The 23,455-nt window shown below is 38.5% G+C and overlaps 1 protein-coding gene across 4 annotated transcripts in view; it reads left to right on the forward strand.

Annotated features, from left to right (window-relative positions):
- The window catches only part of Ncoa7 (nuclear receptor coactivator 7), a 116,515-nt gene that overhangs the window by 23,450 nt on the left and 69,610 nt on the right, over positions 1–23,455 (forward strand). For 2 of the 4 annotated variants that reach the window (XM_042685313.1, XM_042685398.1), the window contains exon 2: positions 91–204. In XM_042685313.1, coding sequence (XP_042541247.1) covers positions 155–204 — 50 coding nt within the window. In that variant the 5' untranslated portion in view covers positions 91–154. Of the gene's footprint in view, positions 1–2; positions 205–23,455 lie in introns of those variants that run through there. The other 2 variants (XM_042685471.1, XM_042685535.1) reach the window with 2 other exon arrangements.

The raw sequence follows: 23,455 nt of genomic DNA on the forward strand, positions 1-23,455 counted from the left end.
TGGGTCCTGTAACTCTACTCTGCTTTCTTCTTCACATTGGCCATTATAAACTTGTTCACTTATAGTTGCTTTCTTATTTTTTAATTACAGGGCTATGAGTCATTGATTAAAAAGAAGAACTTTTCCAAATACTTTGCACTTTTGGTTGTGTATTATGGATACCAAGGAGGAGAAGAAGGAACGAAAACAAAGCTATTTTGCTAGGTAAGCATTCATTCTGCAAACTTATATCCATAGTTTAAAAAGAATAATTGAGAGGAGATTGTCTTGAAGTATTCCTTGGTACTTTGTGTTTTATGACTGTTCATAAGTAGAGCAAGTAACCAGCAAAAGTTAAGTATACTTTCCCTTGTGCTTTTAAACATTAATATGAGAGGAATAACACTTGCTTCTCTGCTTTCCAACTTTGTCAGTTTTTTCAGGTTAGTATTGCCCAGAGAACCCAACTCTCATGACTGACCTGCACATAGGTTCAGCGCTTACCTTGAAATTCAAATCATAGATGTTTAGATTTTACCATTCAGTAGCTTACTTAGCTGACCTATAACTGAAAATCTCTGACACATTCAAAGCTTATCACTTTGTGGGGAGTTCATTTTTTTTGGGGGGGGGGGAGTTCATTTTTTAAAAAGTATTTCTGAAGGGAGATGAAATGTGTGAAACAGCATCATTTGATTCAAAAGTGTTTTTTCTTTAAGTCTTGAGCTTATCTAAAATATATACATTTATTTCCTAGTATTTGATTGTCTTGGCTTACTATATGCAGTTAAATACCAATATGATTGTCATTGGTTTATCATAATAAATGCTATGCTATGCTTCCCAGACTTAAACAACATGGGCTTAAAATAATCACTGTGTTCTCCTAAATTGAAATTCTTAAGAACTAAATTTAGTCTCACTTCATCCACAATTTTCAAGCCTCACTTTAACCCACCATCTATACTCCTTAGAGATGTATTTCCTGTTTTCCAAATAGAAAGAAGCCTTGGAACTAAAACCAAGGATTTTTTTTTTTTGGTCAAGGTATTTATCCCAAAATCAAGCTGCATTTTAGGTTTTTAATGAGAAGAAGAAAAAAAATTACGGGCTTTCTGTGTGTAAGTATCTTCAAAATAAGCCTGTGAAACAGGTGGCTTTATCTTTAACTTATCAGTAAGGTAACTAAGATTGGAAGTACTTTGTCCATTTATGTAGCAAAGAGTCAGGATCCAATTATTGAGCTATCTCCCAAGGACGTGTTCCAGTTAGAAATCACAATTATAAATGAGGATTTCTTTGTTTGTTTGTTTGTTTTTTTGGGTCTGATCGTGGGCCTGAACTCTGGGCCTGGGCACTGTCCCTCAGCTCTTCACCTCAAGGCTAGGTGCTCTACCACTTGAGCTACAACGCCGGCTGTTTTTTTCTGCTTATGTGGTGCGGAGGAATCAAACCCAGGGCCTCATGCATGCAAGGCAAGCGCTCTACCACTGAGCCACCTTCCCAGGCCATAAATGAGGATTTCTGAAAAACAAGAGTTAAAACTACTCATTGCAGTGAAATGTCCCCTGCTGTTAGGACAACAGAAAGTAACAAAGTTGGGAAAAGAAGTCAGGTATATAATAATGGATGTGACATTAGAAAAATAGGGAATTTAGAGTAAATAGTTTTCTTACTGTTGAATTTTGAGAGTCCTTTGTACATTACCAGCTATTAATCCTCATAAGGACTGATAGTCCTCATAAATGATTAATAGCTGGTTTGCAGGTATTTTGTGCCAGTATGTAGCTTGTTTTCCCCTCCTTTTGACAGTGTCTTTTATAGAGCAAAAAGTTTTAATTTTTGATGTGGTTTAATTTGTCATTTTCTCCTTTTATGAACTGTGCTTTTGACATCAAATTATAACATTTGTGTGTTTTTTCTAAAGGTTTTTTTTTTTTATTATTTCACTTTCTATGTCTCCAGATTATTTTGAGTTTTTCTGGTATAAGATGTGAATTTAAGTTAAGGATTATTTCTTTCTGCCTTCTTTTTAGCCTGTACAAGCCCTACATATTGACAGTTAAAAGCCATAGTGTCTTCTGATCTAAATCTGAAAGTGAATTTATGATTATAATAGTAAGGGTAACCATCGGCTCATGAACAACTTGCTCAGTGTGAATTTCTTGCCCCTGATGTAAAAGGGAACCCCTTTAACTAGAATGCAAACTAATACCATAGTTTTTTTTCAACTCAGAAATAATAAAATTTGTCCTCCTTCCCAGGCCTTTTCAGAAAAATATTCTAACAATGAAAAGAAAAACATTAAAAAATCCTTAAGTGTGACCTTGGACACACAGGGACAGTAGAACGAGGACAACAAAATTAGTGCCATTAAAACAGTCAGTATGTTTTGTCATGAGAGTGCAGATGAGACAGGCAGGCAGGCAGACTGTAGATTAGCTGTGCAGTGATCAAAACAAAGCAAACTAAAAGTACCAAAAAACAACAACACTAAAGTTCAAAATAAAAAACAAAGGAGACAACCAAAGTGTTTATCTTTTCAAGTGCCTCCTGGTGAACCATCAGAATTATGATGGAATGTACTTGAAAAACTCTTTCTAATAGCATAGGGCAGATTTTTTTCTGGAACTGAGTACTTCAGGGCAGGCCAAGCAAGCTCTCAAGAGAATGTAAAGTCAGTCCAAGGGTAAGGCCAAACTGACATAATCACGGTTTTTCCTCAACTAAATTACACTGCCTTACATAAATCTCTACTGCTGTTCAAAGGAAATTGGAAGGAAAATTCTCCCTGGTATTTGGCCAGCCACCAAAGTTATGTATCTGAAATCCTAAAATTGCTTTCAAACCGGTTCTCCTTCCCTTGGTTTCTTTCCTTCACAGTAGTTAAACAGCCAATGTGTTCATTGTGTGCTATCTTATCATGTGGTTTCATAAACATTGAATGACGGTGTTTGGTAAATAATCTTTTTATCAAAACTTTGTGGGATCTCCCCGCCTCCTCTCTCATCTAGGAAAACACAGCTAAATTTAAAAGACCTTGCTTTAGGCAAGGTGCAGTGATTCATGTCTGTAATTTAGTTTGGAAGGTGGAGGTTATAGTTCTTGGTCACTCTGTGCTAGAGTGTCATCCCAAGAAACAAGTAGAACATTATAGTTTACATCCTATCTAATTGCCTCAGGAAGTTTAGCTAGTAGGACAGTGTTTCTGGCTTGCCCACGGCAGATTTGAAAAAGAACCAAAAACAAAAATGATTGGAGGACTGGCTCAAGTGGTAGAATACTTGCCTCAGAAATACAGGGTCTCAGCCAGGCACTGATGGCTCATGCTTGTAATCCTAGCTACTCAGGAGGCTGAGATCAGAGGATTTTGGTTTGAAGCCAGCTGGGGCAGTAAAAGTCATTAAGACCCTTATCTCCAATCTTCCCCAGAAAACTGGAACTGGAGCTATGGCACAAAGTGATAGAGTGCTACCTTTGAGCAGAAAAGCTCACGGACAGCGCCTAGGCCCTGAGTTCAAGCCCCACAATTGACCAAAGAAAAGAATGTCTCCTGTTCAAACTTCAGTATCACCACCAAAAATGAAATGAATTACTTTAGCTTTGAAGTGGTAGCAATCTGAAAGCTCAGCCCTTGGGGGGCTGGGGCAGGAAGATTGAGAGTCTAGCCTAACTTGGATTGCATGTTAAGTTCTAGGCCAGCTTTTGCTATATTATAAGACCCTGCCTCCAAAAAATAGAAAAAAAAAGACAAAAGTATCTTGCTTTAATAATTTTAAATTGGAATTCAGAATTTGAGGGTCTTACTTGTGATGCATCTTTACTTATGATATATGTGCAACTCTAAATAGAAGAATGGACTGGTCTTACTATGAGGTAGATTTAGTTTGGATCACTCCAGGGTCTTCTGATATGGTGTGATCAGTATAGTTTGGTAGCACTTTTTAGGTCAACAGACAGTGATTCATATGACATTTGTCCATGCTTTTGCAAAGAAATCGTGTATACAAAATTAATATGTTGAATGTATGTGTATTACTCCCTAGTTCTCTGACAAGTCTTGGAAACCAAATGAAAAACCATATTACTAAAGCAAATTATACTCTTTGTGGCAATTGTACTCTACAAAAGTCACACTATCCTCTGGGGGGGCCATTGCTCATTTGGCTCCTGTTCCTTCCTCTCTTTCCTTCCCTTTGTAGTAGAATGCATTCATTATTTTATTACTAAACAGGGCTAAACAGGGCTCCTTCCTTCCACATACATTATGTGGCCTCTGCGATTTTTATATGGTCTGTTTATGATGTGTATGTCTGTGTGTGTGTGTGTGTGTGTGTGTATGTGTGTGTGTGTCTGTGTATGTGTGTGTGTGTGTGGGTGTGCTAGTGATGGAGCCTAAAGCCTCTTACATACTAAGCACAGACACATGTACTGCATGTGCCACATCATACCACAGAGCTACAACCTAGCTTGTCATGTGTGCTTGGAAAGTTTTCTGGAAACATTTTTCAGGATCAGAGGTTAATTGAGGAGATCAAAGTTACATTTACAGTTAATCAAACTGCTTTTTACCTTTAATCTGGTCTGGGAGGGCCTGTTAATAGACACAGAGTGGTAAAGACTCCTCAGGAGAATGCACTATTTGGGGGTAGCCCTACTTCCCTAGGCCTGCTGCCCCCACCTGGTTATGAACTGCCTCTCCCACATACTGTCTTCTCTTCCCACCAGGTACAGAGCAATCATATCCCTTCCACCTCTGTCAGCAAGTAGTTAAGGAAGCAGAATTTGGGTATACCTAAGCTCCCATCCACTTACAAGATACCTCCAACCCATCCTGTGCCCTGGCCATTTCAAGCTGAACCTCTCACCCACCAATAGAGCATTCATGTTAAAAATTACCTCTGGTGGGCTGGAATGGTGGCTTAGTGGTACAGTGCTTACCTTGCATGCCTGAGGCCCAGGGTTCGATTCCTCAGCACTGCATAAACAAAAAAAGCCTGAAAGTGGCACTGTGGCTCAAGTGGTAGAGCACTAGCCTTGAGCTGAAGACCTGAGGGACAGCACCCAGGCCCAGAGTTCAGGCCCCATGACAGACAAAAAAAAAAAAAATTAGCTCTGGTGTACAACTTTGGCTATGTTTTCTAAATTCCTTTAACTCTACATTTCTTCAGTTATGAAATGTACCTAGTAATAACCCACAATCAAGATGATCTTAAAGAAGCCAGCCACCCAGCTGAGAAGGAAGAGAGAAGGCCAAGGGGAACATCAAGGAGGCCCAGAGCTGGCTAGTTTGCCCTTTGTTTGCTTCTTTAGGGAAGAGCATGTAGAGATGGCTATTTGAACACACTTCTTAATAAAACATGCATGCCAAACTGTGTTGCTTTCTCATTAAAACAAAATGAAACCAAGGTAGCCATGGAGATAGAAGTGCTGAGCACAGGGAGTACTCACACAGCTCACTCCTGACCTTTCTTCTACTCCCACCTGCATTTTTCTTCTTTTTTTTTTTTGTGGGTCATGGGGCTTGAACTCTGGGCTTGGGTGCTTTCCCTGCGCTCTTCAGCTCCAGGCCAGTGCTCTACTGCTTGAGCCACAGTGCCCCTTCCGGTTTGCTAGTGGTTTTAATTGGAGATAAGTCTCACAGACTTTCCTGCCTAGGCAGGCTTTGAACTGTGATTCTCAGATCTCAGCCTCCTGAGTAGCTAGGATCACAGGCGTGAGCCACCGTAGGTAGGATCACAGGCGTGAGCCACCGTAGCTAGGATCACAGCCGTGAGCCACTGGCGCCTGGCTCCCACCTGCACTTTTATATACAACCAATCCTTATCTTGACAACCCACTTCCAGCCTACAGTCTCCTTCTTTTGTTTAGACCTGGTAGTAAGAGCAATTACAGTAAGCAAGATTGAAACCAGACAGTTTCCTAAAGACAACTCACTCTGAGCACAAGTAGGCACTGGAATTACAGAGGGCCTTTGGAAATCTAAGGTACCCATTTATTTAACAGTTGGACCCTAAAACAAAAGGGTTAACAATGTGTTAACCCTACATTAGGGCAGTCTCTTTATGAATTGGTAAGCAGAGCCTCACCATAGTATTGCTTGATAGACTCTCATGTCTGCTAGAGAGATAGATCCCCCCAGAGGCCAGATAGATTGCCCCAGTGGCCAGAGACCTGACCTCTGACTGGTCACCTTGAACTGTGATCAGCATCATACGTCAGGGTTTAGTTTTCACATTATGTGTTCTAGATATGGAAAAAAAGATTATGGAAACTGATCTGGATTACTGTATCTTCACACCACACCTGGATAGAAGAATTTTCATGATGGGAAATGATTTGACTGTTGTGGGCATTTAGAGTGGAAGGTGGCTGATCTCTCCACTGACATTATCCCACAGGCAGCAATGCAGGGTTTGAGCCCAGCGCTGTTCTTTGCCCATCCAGAGCTTATGTTCTGCAACATTGCCTGAGGCCACTTGGCACCTTTGTGGCAAAACGGGTCCTGCAGAGGTAACACAGGTTTCCCAACCTGCTACTCCTCACAGTGTGGGTGGATTAGATGTCTTTGGTCACCCAGTTGTAAATTCATTTGGAGAAATCCATTCTAGGTTCCAGAGGTAAACATTTGTAAGTGACCTTTTCAAAAGCAACCCACAGACATCCCATATTACAGGTCTTATCACCTTCAGCCATCCTCAATATTGTTGACGTCAGAATATTAACCAACCATGGCAGTAGGAAACATGCAGTCTATACATTCTACCTTTGTGAGTCAGGATTCTGCATTTCTATCTAAGGTAGATAGTTTCCTATCATAGAAATGAATGCAGAAAGATGGTGGATAGAAAGCCTACATTTTCCCTATTGACTGTGCCACCTCAGAACCAATGGTAGTCACGTGGATGGCTAGCTGTGCCGTGTGCCACTAGGGGAGGACTTGGGCATGCTCTCCCGCTCCAGCCCCAAGGAGACAATCTTTGAACCCCAGAAAGAGCCATCTATTTATGGTTTGCCTATGCCCAGAGTGAATAAGCCTCCTGAGTGGGGGGGTGTCATGTGAACTCTTGTCCTTTCTTTAGTTAACAATCTGTAGATTGTTTTGTATTTCTTGCTGGCCAAGCAAGATTCAAATGCCTCAAGTGTTTCTGAAACTTAAGGAGAATCTACCACTTGTTGGATCCTTTCTCAGGTTTTCATTGAGTGACTACATAAAAAACAAACGGAATAGTTTTAATTATATGACCAATGTGAACTCTATGCCTTCCTAATATTTGTTCATTTTATCCTGACAATTTCACTATGTTTATCGATTCTACAAAAGGTGATCATTGAGGCTGGGGCCATGGCTTAAGTGATAGAACACATGCCTAGCAAGAAGACTTGAGTTCAAACCCCAGAACTGGAAAATCACAACAGCATTTAAAAGTGTTTCACAGATACCTTTACTTTATACTCTCAATGATCTCAGGAGTAGCCAGATATTAAGTGCAGGTGATGAATCTGTTGCTCAGGAGATTAAATCACTTAGCTTTTCAGAGGTGTGTTGTGACTCCCTCTCTGCTGTGTCTGTAGGTCTAATGTGTGTGTGTGTGTGTGTGTGTGTGTGTGTGTGTGTGTGTGTGTGTGTGTGTGTGTGTGTGTGTGTGTATGTGCACCTGTACATGCTGGCCTTGGGGCTTGAACTCAGCATGGGTTCTGTCCCTCAGCCCTTTTTGCTCAATGCTAGCAGTCTATCATTGAGTCACAGCTCGACTTCTAGTTTTTGGTGGTTAATTAGAGATAAGAATCTCAGAAACTTTCCCGTTTGCACTGGATTTGAACCATGATCCTCAGATCTCAGCCTCCTAGGCAGCAAGGATTAGAGGTATGTGTCTTATTATTATCCTTCATGCTGTCTCTGTTTCTCTTACACATAGTATTTTTTAACTAGTCTAAATGTGGGTTAGAACATACTGTTAATGTGAAAGCATGCTTAATAGGAAAATAATTTGTATAAATCTGAAAGTAGAATGCTTTAGTTGTCTTTACTGGAAACCATATTTAATTCAAATTTCTGAGAAGCAGCTTGAGAGGACTTTAGTGCCCAGTGCTCTGCCTAAGGATTCTCTAGCAAGATCTGCATCACTGATTTATGATTTGCAAGTCAGACCTCTCTCTAAAGGCCACCTGACTGTGAGGATTCTGTAATTGTTCAGAGGCTTTCGACATACCTATTAAATAATGATTGGCATGCAGCAATTACTAAATATTTGGTAACCAAATGAAGGACAGAGTATTCAAAATATCTTCTTTAAAATATATAAATGGTTTTCAATTCCTAATTTTTTATCACTAGCATATTTATCAGTACTCTGCAGTTTTATCAGGCTAAAAAATTAAGGATAGTTCACAAACATTTCCTATGAGAAGCTGCCAGTTCCTTTGTGCCTTACTTAATAGCATTACTAATTTCCAATTAAATTTTTTTGCATGAGCTGCAGTGTTGAAGTCTTATGTTTCCTATTTTCTTATTGAGTTCAGAGCAGGCTGATCTTAAGGGAACGTTTACTTTTTACTTGCTGTTCCTTACTGGGAAAAAACATCTATGGTCAAGTGTGATCTGCTAATGTTTCCAGGAAATCATTAACTTTTTCTAGTGATTACCAAAAGGGCTTATCAACACTTAGCCATTAACAGTTTAGACTCCTTGCTCTTTTCTTCAGTTTTAAGGAGCAGGCTAAGTTACTTGAGTGAATTCCAAGTGCAACACAGCTTTTAAGCGGTAGGTTACAATCCTCTTGAGGAGTCATGAAATCTGTGTAGTGGTTGGAATCGGCATTTTACATTTTTAATTGACATATACTTGTACATATTTATGGGGGATTCATTATGATACTTCACAACATTCACACAGTGTATAATTAGCATTTTAGTAACTAGTATATCTGTCACCTCCAACATTTATCATTTCTTTGTGTGGAAGCATTTGAAATCCTACTAGTCATTTTGAAGTATGTAATTTATTGAGATCAGCTGTTTCCTGTATTGCAGGACATTAAAAATTCGTCTTCCTACCCAGCTGCATCCCTGTATCAATTAACCATCCTTTTTCTACCTAGCTACCCTTCCCAGTCTCTAGTAACCATTGTACTTTTCTTCTGTGATCAACTTTTAGTTTCCACATTGACAAGTGAGCATATTCTCTATCTCTTTGCTTATTTCACAGGACAAAATACCTTCCAAACTCATCCATCATGCTAGAAATAGTGGCATTTCCATTCCTTTTTGTTGTTGTTGTTGGTCATGGGGCCTGAACTCTGGGCCTGGGTGCTGTCCCAGTGCTCTTCAGCTCAAGGCGAGTGCTCTACCCTTGAGCCACAGCACCGCTTCTGGTTTTCTAGTGGTTTATTGGAAATCAGAGTCTCACAGACTTTTCTGCTCTGGCTGGCTTTGAACTGTGGTCCTCAGATCTCAGCCTCTTGAGTAGCTAGAATTACAGGCATGAGCCACCAGCACCCTGCCTCCTTTCTTTTTTTTTTTTTTTTGGGTCCGGTCATGGGCCTGAACTTTGGGCCTGGGGGCTGTCCCTCAGCTCTTCAGCTCATGGCTAGTGCTCTACCACTTGAGCCACAGCACCACTTCCAGCTTTTTTCTTTTTGCTTATGTGGTGCTGAGGAATCGAACCCAGGGCCTTATGCATGCAAGGCAAGCACTCTACCACTGAGCCACCTTCCCAGCCACTACTTTCTTTTTTTATGGCTAGATACTACTCAATTATGCAAGTATACCATAGCTTATCTATTTATGCATTAATGAGCACTTTAGTTGATTTTATTTGAGTATTGTGAATAGTGCCACTAATGACATGTAAACACAGGTATCTCTTTGCTCTATTCTGGATCTGTACTCTAAAGTGGGAGAGCTGAATCATATGGTAGTTCTATACTTAGATGTTTATGAAACTTCCATACAGTTTGCCATAATGGCTGTAGTAGTTTTCATTTCCTCCTACAGTATAATCCTTTCTCCATATACTCACCTGTATTTAGTATTCTTTGTTCCTTTCTCCATATACTCACCTGTATTTAGTATTCTTTGTTGTTCTAATAATAGCTATACAAATAAGAAGTTTATTGTGGAATATCTATATATCTATATCTATATCTGTATCTATATATCCCTGGTGATTAATGTCACTGAGCAATTTGTGTATTTGCTAGTCTCTGAGATGTCTATTCAGCTCATTTTGCAGTTTTTAATTGACTTAATGGAATGAAACAGAACAGCTTACACACGTTATGCTAGACTGAAGTAGAACATATCAGTTAGAGTAAATAATGATTCATGGAAAATTTAAAAAATATTTATATATATGTATCTAATGAGTCAAAAGTCAAAGTTATTTTTATAGTGTGTTTATGACAAAAATGATGTACTGTTTCAAAGGATTTTTTCCCTGTGGCTAATATACTGAGATTCATGTCACCTTTTTATCATTCAAAATTAATTTCTTTGAAAATTGTTCTTAACACACATTAACCATTTGTAAAGGCAGCCATACAAAACAGTACCTGACCAATAAATATTATTCCTGGGGGGGGGAGGCTGGGAAGGGATGTGAAGGGTAAACAAAGGAGGAGGCTGCAATGCTTGATAAGAAATGTACTCATTATCTTGCCCATGTAATTGTACCCCTCTGTACAGTATGTTCACAAAAAAATAAAATAAAATAAAGAAAAAGAAAAAAAAGTTGAGATAAAATCCCCCCCCTCAAAAAGTTTGATGGGTTACAAAGCAACCCAAAGAGGGACATATGTAAGAAAGTGGATGAACCCTGAAGACTTAAATAATTAGATCCTTTGAACACCATAACTTAATGACTAAAAGGCATTTATTTAGAATATCAGGTTTTACTTTCTTGAAATACGTCTTTGAAAAATATATACCTAAAATTATGTACCTAAAAGTGTATGTTTATTTTGCTTTGAATTTTAATTATGGGATTTTATTAAAATTGGTTCTACTTAAAAGTAAAAAAAAATATTATTCCCTCCACAAGTATCATGGGTCCATATTAAGCTGTTATCAGGGTTTAATGGCAAATGTGTTTCTGCTTAATCTGAAATCCCAGTCTTATCTGGATACCCCAAATCCTGGAACAAGACCAATAAAGTGACCTAACAAAACTTACATGTGAAACTATTGTCATCATGAAGATTGGGTAACTTTTGCCTTAGGGCATCCCATAGGTTTCTTTTCTATAGTTCTACTTACTAGCTGTGGAGACTTGGATATAGTTTCTCTTTTCTCTAAAATGGACATAATAATAATACTATCTACTGTGTAATGTCTGTTGGGAGGGTTGAATGAAAATGAAATGAATGAAAATACTTTGGAAAGTAAGTACAATGAGCTGGGCACAGTAGTTCACACCTGTAGTTCCAGCTGCTAAAGTTCTAGGGGAAGAAAAGTGATCTAAACTGCACTCATTCCAACCCCACTCCCAATACATCTCTTTTTAGTGCTGTTTCTGACAGTTGAGGAAGACTTAAGATGAACTGCTCTTGACTCTGGATTTAAATATGGTGCTATGGGTTTTTTTTGTGTGATGGTCCTGGGTATTGAACTCAAGGCTTCAGAACTGTCCTTGAGCTTTTTTACTCAAGTAGTCCTCTGTCACTTGAGCTCCTGCTTCACTTCTGCCTTTTTGGTGGTTAATTGAAGATAAGAGTCCTATGGAATTTCCTGCTCAGTCTACCATCTTTAGATCTCAGCCTCTGAGTAGATAGGATTATAGTCCTGAGTCACTGGTACCTGACTGTTTTTTTGTTTTTGTTTTTGTTTCTGTTGTTGTTGTTGTTTTTGGACAGTCTATCACTGGCTTCAAACTTGTGATCCTCCTGCTTTACTTCTGAGTGCTGGGATTAGAGGTGTACATTACCATGCCCACTTATAGTATTTTTTCTTTCTTTTCCCCTAAAAAATGAATCTAAACTCTAATAAACAACCTTTATTTCCCCATCCTCGTGAGTCAAGTGCTAATTGCATATCATCCCACTAATCTTACTAGATTAGCGTAGTTGGGCAGACCTCAGCCGTGTCACCTGGGTGTTCCGTCTTCTTTCTTTTGTTGTTTGAACTTCCTACCTTTCTGTCTTTATCTCTTACTCTGATTCTTGTATACCTGCCTTATACTTTGCCTTCTCAGAACTTCGCTGCCCTTCCCAGGCTCCCCTCATGTACAATAATGCGCACTTCACTGTCAAACCCACCTTCAGTTGTGGCACCGTCCCCACAGTTTTTCCACCATCACCACCACCACCACCACCACCACCACCAGCACCACAGAATTAGATGTGCTGCTGGTCACAGAGTATGTATAAATGTTTCTTGTGCCTTCTTTCAGGACCCTTCCGATAGCCTGTCTTGGAACCTACTCAGTAGCACTCACATCTGCCCTGTATCGTTTATCTACTATTATCTTTCATTGTTGTATTGATAGAGCTCCATGTTCTGCACCTACCAACCACCCACTGTGAATATAGTTACATTTACTCTGTAGCAGAGACTGCTTTGTGTGGTCTTGTAATTTCTTAATGACCCCATGAAGTAAGTTCTTACTGTTATCATCCTAATTATTGAAAGAGAAGCCAAGCCTTATAGCTATTGTGCAACTTGCCCAAGGTCACATAACTACAGAGTGTGGCACAACTATGTTCCGGCCCGGCTATGTCTGAACTCTCGGTCCACACGTAGTCATGCTGCTCTCTTCACTAAGTCATGTTGCATTGGATTTATAGAACCTTGTGCGGTCTCAGTAAAAGGATAAGTAGAAATGATCTAATGAATAAAATGATATTTAATAATAAATGATATTGAAGACCCCAACCGGTATCTTCTGCTTTTTCATACAAAGATTTTCTTAGAAATTCTGGAACAAAGTAGGGAAATCTCCAGTCTATCAAGGAAACTTGGAAAATGCTTACACACCACTACCAATCAAAAAAAAAAAAAAGCAGTTTGCTGACTGTATACTTTTGTAGTATGACTAGAATCTTCCCCATGGTCCCTTTCTGTGTCTATTCAGAGCTGAAAGCTCTAATGGCTGAAATTCTCCCAGGTTGTGTACATATTTTGTAAAAGTGGTAATATGGTGCTTGGGTAGTTGGGTGTTTGGTTATACCTGTTTGACTAACCTTTTCCTTGGATTACAACCTCAAGTGCAATTTGCACAATGGTTAGGATGTGAACACAACTGTGGGACTGTTTGAAGAGATGAGAGAGAGAGGAAGAGGGAAAGATGAAGAGGGACGGATGATACTAAAGCACATGGTGTCTATGACAATCATTAAAGCAGACCCACTGAAAGCTACTGAACGTAAGGGCGAGTAGGGAGAGCAATTGAGGTAAATCTGACTAAATATGCATGTATGAATTACCATGGTGAAACACCTTTGTATTAATATACACTAAAAAATATGAATTACCAGAAAGCTGAATGGGCTATATTAGGAGGCAGGTACCAACAGGAGGGGAGAGGGTGAATAAGGGTGAATATGGTTAAAGTCTTTATATACACATATGAAAATAATCTTAAGAGGGAGGGAGAGAGATGAAGAGAGATAGAGGGGTGAGTTGGATATAGAATATAATGTATGTCCATGTAGAAATGACATTGAAACACACTGTTCGACTAATATATGCTATAAAAAAAATCTTTAGAGAGCTGGGCACTGGTGGCTCACACCTGTAATCCTAGCTACTCAGGAGGCTGAGATGTGAGGATCAGGGTTCACAGCAGGGTTCAGAGAGCCAGAAGTGGGAGTTGTGGCTCAAATGGTAGAACACTAGCCTTGAGTAAAAGAAACTCAGGGCAAGACAAGCTCTAGTAGCTGCTGAGACAGAAAGTGGCCAAGGGTAAGAAAAGAATCTTTCCTCAGTAACTTTCTCAATATGATTTTCATTTGAAATATTGTTTGAGATGACTTTGAGGTGGGGATTTCATGATCTGAAGTGAGAAATGTATTTCCATGGCTGTGAGATAGAATTGTTTAGGTGTGAAGAAAGGTAAGCGTGAAGTAAATTTAAATATAGAAGAGTAAGAGAATTAGAATAAGGATTACAGTTTACAGCAATAAAAATTTTAGATTGCTGGTGGCTTATATATATAACCCTAGCTATTAAGGAGGCTGAGATCTGAGAATCGAGGTTCGCAGCCAGCCCAGGCTGAAAAGTCTGTGATAAAAACTAGAGGTGGAACTGTGGCTTAAGTGGTAGAACATTAGCCTTCACTAAAAAAGGTAAGCAACAGCCCTAGTTCTAGTGCTGGCATAAAGAAAGCTTTTTGTTTGTTTTTAATGATTTTTATAACTGTATTCATGGAATAGTTGGTAGATTTAAGTGGGCAAAATCTGATCATTTGAACTTTGAAAACAGGTAAAATGAGGCTACATTTCAAATATTCTGTCCCAAATTAAAAGCACAAAAACACAAAACAAATTCTTAATTGTATTTCTAAATCACTCTTTGTTGTATTTGAAAAGATAGAATCTACACATATATTTTTAAGACCACATCTGTTGTACAGGACAGATTGGAATTAAAATTGATCCTCTTTGGAATAGATGGGCTAACTTAAATCTGATCACAGTTATGGATGATTTGAACTAAGTCATTAACCATTCCACTGTATATGTAAGAATACTAATGCTGATGATGGCAACTATGGTGCATGCATTTTACAGTTTAGCGCTAGGAGAGGTTTTGTGTTAGAAGTTGCAATATATAATATAAAGCAGATGAATTTTGATATTTCTGATTGATTTTGTTAGCATGGGGGAAAGCTAACTGGTAATTTGGTTATTTCATTTCTAGAATGTAATTGGAGCAGATGTTGGCCAGGTCCTTGGGGACCAGGGAATCTCCATATGAATGGCTTTAGTCAGCCCCCACTCCCCTTTAAAAGGAAAGGACAATTCTTTTTGACTGTACTAAATCACTGTTTTAACTAGAAAATGACATTAATTATTTTAAACCACAACTCTCAGTATATAAGATACAGATAATTTTTCTTTTATGAAAGTAGACATATTTTAGGTAAAAATGAGTTAAAAACATAGATATACATGCAATATCTATTATTTATAAGATTGTATTTTTGCTGGTTTGTTTCTCTTTTGGTCCTTGTCCTGGAGCTTGAACCCAGAGCCTGGATGTTGTTCCTAAGCTCTTTTGTTAAGACTAGTACTCTACCACATGAGCCATAACTCGACTTTTTTGAGGGTGGTTTATTGGACATAAGAGTCTCTCACAGATTCCCTACCAGGGGACTTTCCTACTTGGCTGCTTTTGAAACATGAGCCTCAGATCTCAGCTTTCTGAGTAGTTAGGATTACAGATATGAGCCACCAGTAACAATGTATGGATTTTTAAAGTATAAAAGTTACTTAGAAACAGGAACATTTTATATTATATTTAACTGCAATTTAGAAAAAAACCTCAGTCTTCCAGATAATTTAAAGTGTCAAGTTATGAACCCAATAATTGCAATTCATACCTTCATCCTCCTTTTTTAAAATTTATATTACGTGGGAAAGCTTTTCTCTTAATTGAATACATAGCCATTTTAGCTTTTATATTATCTGAATTAAAAAGTTATCTAAGACCCTAGCTCTTTGACTCAAACAAACGAAGACTTTATTACGATAACAGAGTTTTTTCTCCTCCTCTCTTCTCCTCCCTTTTCCTGTCCTCCCTCCCCTCTCCCCCCCACTTTACCCCCTCCCCTCTCCTTTCTCCTCTCCAGTGTGTGTGTTTACGCGTGCATGTACTGGCACATTCGTACAAGTGCCCTTACTAGGGCTTAAATTCTGGGCCTCTAAGGCTTGAACTCAGGGCTTCAAGGTCTTGCTTAGCTTTTTTTTTTTTTTCCTCTCAAAGCAGACATTCTGTCACTTGAGAGACACCTTTACAAAGGCATTTTGCTGGTTAATTGTAGATAAGAGTCTCTGATTTATCTTCTTGGGCTTGCTTCAAACTGGGATCCTGAGATCTTAGCCTCCTGAATAGCTAGGATTACAGGCATGAGCCATCATAATGTTTATCTTTGAATTTTTCTTTTCCACCTTGGGAGCATGGAGGTTAAAACTGGGCCTTGAGCTTTCTGGGAAGGCTATCTGGTGCTTGCTCCACACTTTCAGCTCTTATCTTCAACACTTTAAAATGTGGTATTCTTATGTTGGAGGAAGTAAGGTAGATATTGCTTGTATCCTTAGACAGACCTTAAGTGCCTGCACCTGTTATGCCCAGTGGGTAGACTGGTAAACAAAATAAGCATGCTCCTTTCTGAAGAGTACTTTTCATAGAGACCTTAAACAATGAAAAACAAATGTATAAGCCAATTAACTTGCAGTCCTGGGAGGGTACAAGAAATAGAATATTATAGAAGAGAATTGCAAGGGCAGTAGCTGAATATTTTTTATTTTATTTTATTTTATTTTATTTTATTTTTTGCCAGTCCTGGAGCTTGAATTCAGGGCCTGGGCACTGTCTCTAGGCTTCTTTTGCTCAAGGCTAGCACTCTACCACTTGAGCCACAGTGCCATTTCTGGCTTTTTTCATGAAACCCTGGGTTCAGTTCCTTAGTACCACACAAGCACTCTACCACTAAGCCACATTCCCAGCCCAGTAGCTGAATTTTAGACAAGACTAATGATCAAAGAAGACTGATGAAGAAAAATTGCATTTCAGTGCCATGTGACACTCTGCCCAGGGTCATGATATGCCATTAATGTCATTACTGTTTATTGATCTTGGTATGAACTGGAGCTGAGTAGGTAACATGTGTTTAAAGAAGGACTGTGGATAGAGGAAGTGGGGGAGGGGACTTTCTGGGTAGAGGAAACACTTAGGTGAAAAGTCCTTAAAGTGACAAAATGCTTGGCAGGTTTCTTGGAACTTCAAGCCGCCAGTGTGATTTTAAAGGAGACCCACAAAGAAAGGGGAAGGGTAGGCTAGGCAGTTGTGCAGGGCCTTGTTGGCAACTGGTATCAAGCAAAAGATGAATGGAGGTGACATTAATGAACAGAAGAAACTAGAAAAATAAAAGGGAATCACAAAAATTGGAGTTTGAGAGACTTAGGAAACATGTGGAAGAATTGCACAGTTGGGTGTATGAGTCTGGAGTGAACACATGATGGGTTTGGGCTGAGATAGTTTTTGGCCCAGCCATGGGAAAGGATGTGATCACTTAGGGAGGATGTAAGGTGAAAAGAGAACAGTACCTATGGAGTGGGAAAGCATGGGGAAACTCCAGTGTTCCGAGGACTAGTGCCATCAGAGGAGGAGTCAGGAGCCAGGAGCCAGGAGAGAACATTTCCAAGAGGGAAAGACTAGCTTGAAAGCAGCTTTGGAGTTAATTAGCATTAGGACTAAGGGTTGAAGACTGGGGGAGTTGATCACAGCATGGGGGGAGGAAAGAGAGAGAGAGAGAGAGAGAGAGAGAGAGAGAGAGAGAGAGAGAGAGAGAGAGAGAGAGAGAGAGAGAGATACTGTTCAGTTTGATACACATGGGTTAGAAAGTAAGAGTGTAGTCCACTTTTCCAGACAGTTCTTTTGGGAATTTGGCTAGAAAGGGAAGCAAAACTTTAGGCCATGCTGTGATTGGAAGGTAAGGGGTTAAGGAAGAGTATTTTTAAAGATGTAAATGAGTAAGAGCTATTAGAGCAAGCTTCTGGGCTAATGGGGACAGGTCATCAAAGAAGGATCCCTCAGGAGATCAGCCTGAAGACTGACCCCTTGTAATGTCACAGCAGGGATATTAGCAAAGCAATAAAACAAGGGAAGAGCCCCACGAGGTGTCCTGTATTGTGATCTTCTTGGTTCTGTAACGTGTTGAAGTTTTTCTTTGCATTTACCCATGGCCCTGTGGATTCTCTTTTGCTTCTTCCTCACCCTATGCCAGGAGCTGTACAGAGGTGACAACTTTGTATCCTCAGAACAACTCCATGGAGTAGTTGATAACACTTCCTCATTTTGACAGGGAAGAAACAGGTTTGGAGTCCTGAATCTACAAAGCTCGCTAGTAAACAATGGAGCCAAGGTCTCTTCCTAATTTGTGTTTACTTCCAGTGTCTTTATTCTTGACTACTATAGCCACAGTACCATCCAGATATAGCATAAAAATAATTAGGACTATTCTGTTCCCTTATAGGAAGTTTCCATCAGAATATCGTAAATGAAAACATTAATTTAGAAATTTTAGAATTTAAATTTATAGTTCTAAACTTAGAAGTCATGGTAGGGCTGAAATTTCTCCAGGGTCTAACATTAGGCTATTTGCAGCCAGAACTTGAATTTCCTTGATTTGGATGTCTGGTAGATTCCTGAGGCATGTGGTTTCTTATTTGAAACATTCTCTTTAATAGGTTGTGTTTTCAATTTTAGTTAAAAATTATTTCCTTCCTGTCTTTATACTTATTCCTGTTTACTTAGGATCTACAAATACTAAGTTACTAAGTCAATTCCCACTTTATATTTTGTTATCCTAATGTGTTTGAAGACAATGTCATGTTCTCTATGAACTGTCTCTTTTCTAAGTTTTGATTTTATTTATTTATTTATTTTTGTCAATCATGGGGCTTGAACTTAGGGCCTGGGTGCAGTCCCTGAGCTTTTTTCACTCAAGGCTAGGGCTCTACCACTGTGAGCCACAGGGCTGCTTCTTGTTTTCTGGTGGTCAATTAGAGATAAGAGTCTCTGAACTATGATCCTTAATCCTTAGATCTCAGCTTCCTGTGTAGCTAAGATTACAGGTGTGAGCCAACAGCATTTGGCCCATTTTAGTTTTTAATTCATTTTCTTAGATAATACTGTAAAACAGTATTGGAGTTGAAAAATTACATCTACTTCCTTAAATTATGCTTATCCAATTTGTATAGGCAGTAGACCTAATGAATGATTCTTGCTTCTTTGACATTTGTTAACATTTCTATTTACTTTTTTTTTTTGCATTGTTTACAGTCATCTATTCATTCTGAGCTTCAGTTTTTCACGATAGTTCTTACAGGTCCTGTTATCTGCTTTTTGCTTTCTTTTGTATTCAAGTGCATGCCTTAATGTCCATTAAATTTGACTTTATTGGGCCATATTTGTTTCTTGCCTTCAGCCTTGTCTTTTGAATAGACTCATTTGTGATAGAGTTGGCCAAATTGGTTTTGGAAGAACATGCCATTCTTCTTGTGTCACATGAGATTGTGCTCATCCACCTCTTAACTCAGCATTCTTACTGAGGAATTTGTGGTTGAAAATAAAAGATATCTACAAAATAGGCACATGCAGATAAGTACTGAAATGACGATGATTGCCATAAGGGTAGTCTGAAGAAGTGACTGTTCAGCAGACCCTTAGTATCATGAAATGATACTCAACTGTCTTCAGATGTGTATAAAAGTTTGCCATGAAAGAAGGGGAACGTCAGGCAGAAGGGAGATTGTAGATGCATGACATGTGGAAGGAAATGCATGTGGTTTGCATGTGACTGGAACACAGAGATCCCTTATACTCTCTGTCAGAAACCTAGCATTTGATTGAATTATTTCACATCAGTGAACACTTCCATATCTTCCTGTGGATTCCTAGTGAAAATAGTTTACTAGAAGATAAAAGGAAAACATTATTGAAGACCCAAGTCCACAAGATTCACACCTAGAATGGCAAAAACACTAAGGGATCACTTGATCTCAATAGCTTGTTTCAAATATGCTAGGTTACTTGAAATTTTATATAGCAGCACGGTATGGCTCCTGGGCCTGTCTGGCTACACATTTCACCCACCAGAATCTGTTACTGGTTTCAGTTTTTCTCTGAAACTTAGAGTAGTTTTCACATGTTCATTTTTTTTGTTTTCATTAAGCATGTGTTCTAAATTGTGCTTTGTGAAGGAGACATTTCATTTTGGAAATAAAATTTTGGGTCTAGTCTGTGTTACCTTGGATTGAAACTTGGCCCGAAAAATTTCACGATTTGTTTGCAGTCTTACATGTTGACTGATTTATGTGGTTTAACCTCATGATAGAGAAATTAAGAAATAATAATAAATAGGAACTAAGAAATGTATTACTTTAAGTAGTTTATTATTATTAATGTTTTAAGCGTAAAGATCGCATCACAAGTTAGTTACATAGGGAGAAATCTAAAACTCTTAGAACAATAGTAAGTGGGAATGGTCAGAGTAGAAGTAAGAGGTACTTTAGGGGCTTCACCACTTCCCATGTTTATGCTACCCCAAATAAACATGCCCCCCTAATATAAGGATGCTTGGTAGACATATGTAGCGTTGTGTGTGTGTGTGTGTGTGTGTGTGTGTGTGTGTGTGTGTGTGTGTGTGTGTGTGTGTGTGTGTGTGTGTGTCCCTGAGCTTTTATTTTTATTTTTTTGGTTCAAGGCAAGTGCTCTATCACTGGAGCCACAGCTCCATTTCTGGCTTTTTTTGTGTGGCTAAGTGGAGATAAGAGTCTCACAGATTTTTCCTTCCTGGCTGCTTTTGAACTGCTGTCCTCAGATCTCAGCTTCCTGGGTAGCTGCAATTGTAAAATTGAGCCACTAGTATCTGTTCAGATGCAGCTTTAATACTTGTCTCCAAACTCTAAGCTTCCTTATACTCCCTCACCCAGCTCTTTCCTTAAACTACTTTCTGTGAACAAATTATTCAGTAGTTCCTAGTTTATGTAAAGCTCAATCAACGGTGTTGTCTCCTCTGTGCTAAAGTGTAAAGCTTTTTGCTATTTAAAACCCACAATGCATGCAAAAGCATTTTGTAGGATTATCAAGAAAGATAAAGCTTTAAAATTAAAATATACTTAGATACACAGTGGGAGAGTATTTAAAGAAATGTGAGTGGGATTTTTTAAACATTAAATTTGTTTTTTTTATTGTATAAAACTCTTAAAAGTCACTTATTAGAATTAGGGTTTGGCTCAAATGGCAGAGCTCCAGCCTTGAATAAAAAAAACAAAACAATAAAACTAAGCAAGAGCAAGAGGCCTGAATTTAAGCCAGAACTAGTATACATTCACACACACACACACACACACACACACACACACACACACACACACAATCACTTATTTGTGTCTTATCAGTAGAGAAAACTAAAGTGTTTAAAAAGTATGTGATATGTACTAAATATATATATATATATATATATATATGTATATATATATATATATATATATAATAGATTGTAATGTAGTTTATCCTCAGTAATTCTAAAGGAATTCTTTGAGTGAGGCCCTGGGTGTAATCCCCAGCACTAAAAAGCAAACAAACAAAACCAAACCAAACAAAAACCAAAAAAAAAGAAAAAACCCAAAACAAAAAACACCCTAGTACTTTTAATAAAGAATGCCTAAAGATTTTTTTTTATCAGAATAACCAATTTCTATATGACTTAAATTTATTTCTCATTAAACACAATTGCTTAATTTTTCATAGATTTTTTTGGGATTAGTAAGTGCTTTAAAAATTACCCAAACTTCTTGGTAGAGCTGAGTTACTGAATCCTGGAGGTTGATATTTAACTAACGTAAAGAGTTTTGTCTTAGCAGGGTTATATTTTCATCTTGTGCTTCTTCCAACAGACCAATTACAAATCACACTTTTCTCTTCTTTGCAAGTTCTCATTGAAAACTAAAGTAACATCTTACTCTAGAGTCCAAAAAATCCTATTTAGTCTCTCATTGAGGCATATTCTAGTGTCAAGATACACTCAGCTTCTATTTCATTGTCATGTGATGAAGAGCACAAGCTTCCAATCTGCAGGCAACACCAACTCATTTGATCCACATTTTAGGATCATTCACATGGAATGACTTTACCCTTAAGGAAAATGTCCACAATAGAAAAGACTCTCCCCTGTCTGGGGGACAAGTAACAATAACAAAAAAAACCAGCTCAAAGTAGGAGAAAGGGAAGACATTTGAGAATTACTGATTCACATCCAGTTAGAAATCTGGATTAGATTTGTCCCTACTGGTGCCTGGATTGGCAGCTCAAAAATGTCATCATGACTCAGTTTTTTTGCCTCTAAGCCCTCCTATTCTTTTGGCTTCTTAGGCTTTCCTTGATAAACAAATGCTGCCAACTCACAGCCTCTCTAGTGCAAGGACAAGCAGCAGGAGCGTATTTGCCAGTAAGTCCCTCAAGTCCTGAGACCCAATGATTGGTCCAGCTTAGATCATGTGTCAGTTCTAAAAGCCAGCCCAACTTTAGGGCAGCCAGAGAAGCAGGGATTCTGTGCTTTCACTTAACAGAGCTGTGCTAAGTATTGTATTTCTGGAGCTAGTGCAGACCCCTCCCCTGGCCCACTGTTACAGTAAGGGATGTACTGATTCAAATTTAGAACTTGGTCCCAAATCATAGAACATTAGCTTATAGGAAAACTAGGAAGATTTTCCTACAGTTTTGTGTAGTGTTAAACACTATGCTTAAAGCTTAAAAAAAATTAGAATGATGTGCATGGAGTCTCAATAAATTCCTAAACTAAGGAATATTTTAATGATTTTTTTTCATTGTTAAAGCTGGAACTCAGGGCCTTGCACATGCTAGGTAAGCTGTATACGAAGGCACTGCATCCCTACCCCGCAGTGGAATGTTTTAAGAGTGTAAATACAAAGTCAATCATTGAATCCATGATTTGCTGAGATAACCTTTCATGATCTTTCCTCCTTGGGACTGTATAATTTACAGAGTACATCTCAGAAAATAAGATGGCAAAGATCATTGGGATATCAGTTCAGCTAATTGTTTTATTGTTTAAATTTTTAAAAAGTATTTCTGGGTGCTGGTGACTCATACCCATAATCCCAGCTACTCAGGAGACTGAGATCTGAGGATTCAGGTTCAAAGCCAGCCTGCGCAGGAAAGTCCATAGGACTCTTATCTCCAGTTAACCACCAGAAAACTGGAAGTGGAGCCAGCCTCAAATAGTGGAGTGCTAGTCTTGAGGAAAAGGGCTCAGAAACAGAACCCATGCCCTGAGTTCAAGCCCCTGGACCAACAACAAGAAAAATAATAACTATTTTTTAATTTTAAGTACTGTGGTAGTTTTTTCCCTAGAATTCAGAATGTGTAATTCAGTTTTTAATACCAAATCTCCCCTAAAACATTATATGATTATAAAATTAAAGTATTGATACTTTCTTTTTATAAATAAATATTTTTGTTATAAAATTTATGTACAGAGGGGTTACTGTTTCGTAAGTCAGGTAATGAGTATATTTCTGAGTGGACCCCTGAAGGATAGATAAATGAACAAACACAACAGCAATGAGAAATTAAAAAATCCTCTTTTTTCCATTTCCTGGAGTTTGTTTTGATAACTATTATTTTATATGATCAGAGGTACATAGGCATTGTGACTTTGTGTTACTCTCCTAAGAATATCCTCCTTTGGTTTCACTGTATGTGAATGCCTAGTGTCCTATATAATTTATCA

The sequence above is a fragment of the Dipodomys spectabilis genome, unplaced genomic scaffold (assembly GCF_019054845.1).
Source record: "Dipodomys spectabilis isolate Male_0828 unplaced genomic scaffold, ASM1905484v1 ptg000001l, whole genome shotgun sequence".
Lineage (NCBI taxonomy): Eukaryota > Metazoa > Chordata > Mammalia > Rodentia > Heteromyidae > Dipodomys > Dipodomys spectabilis.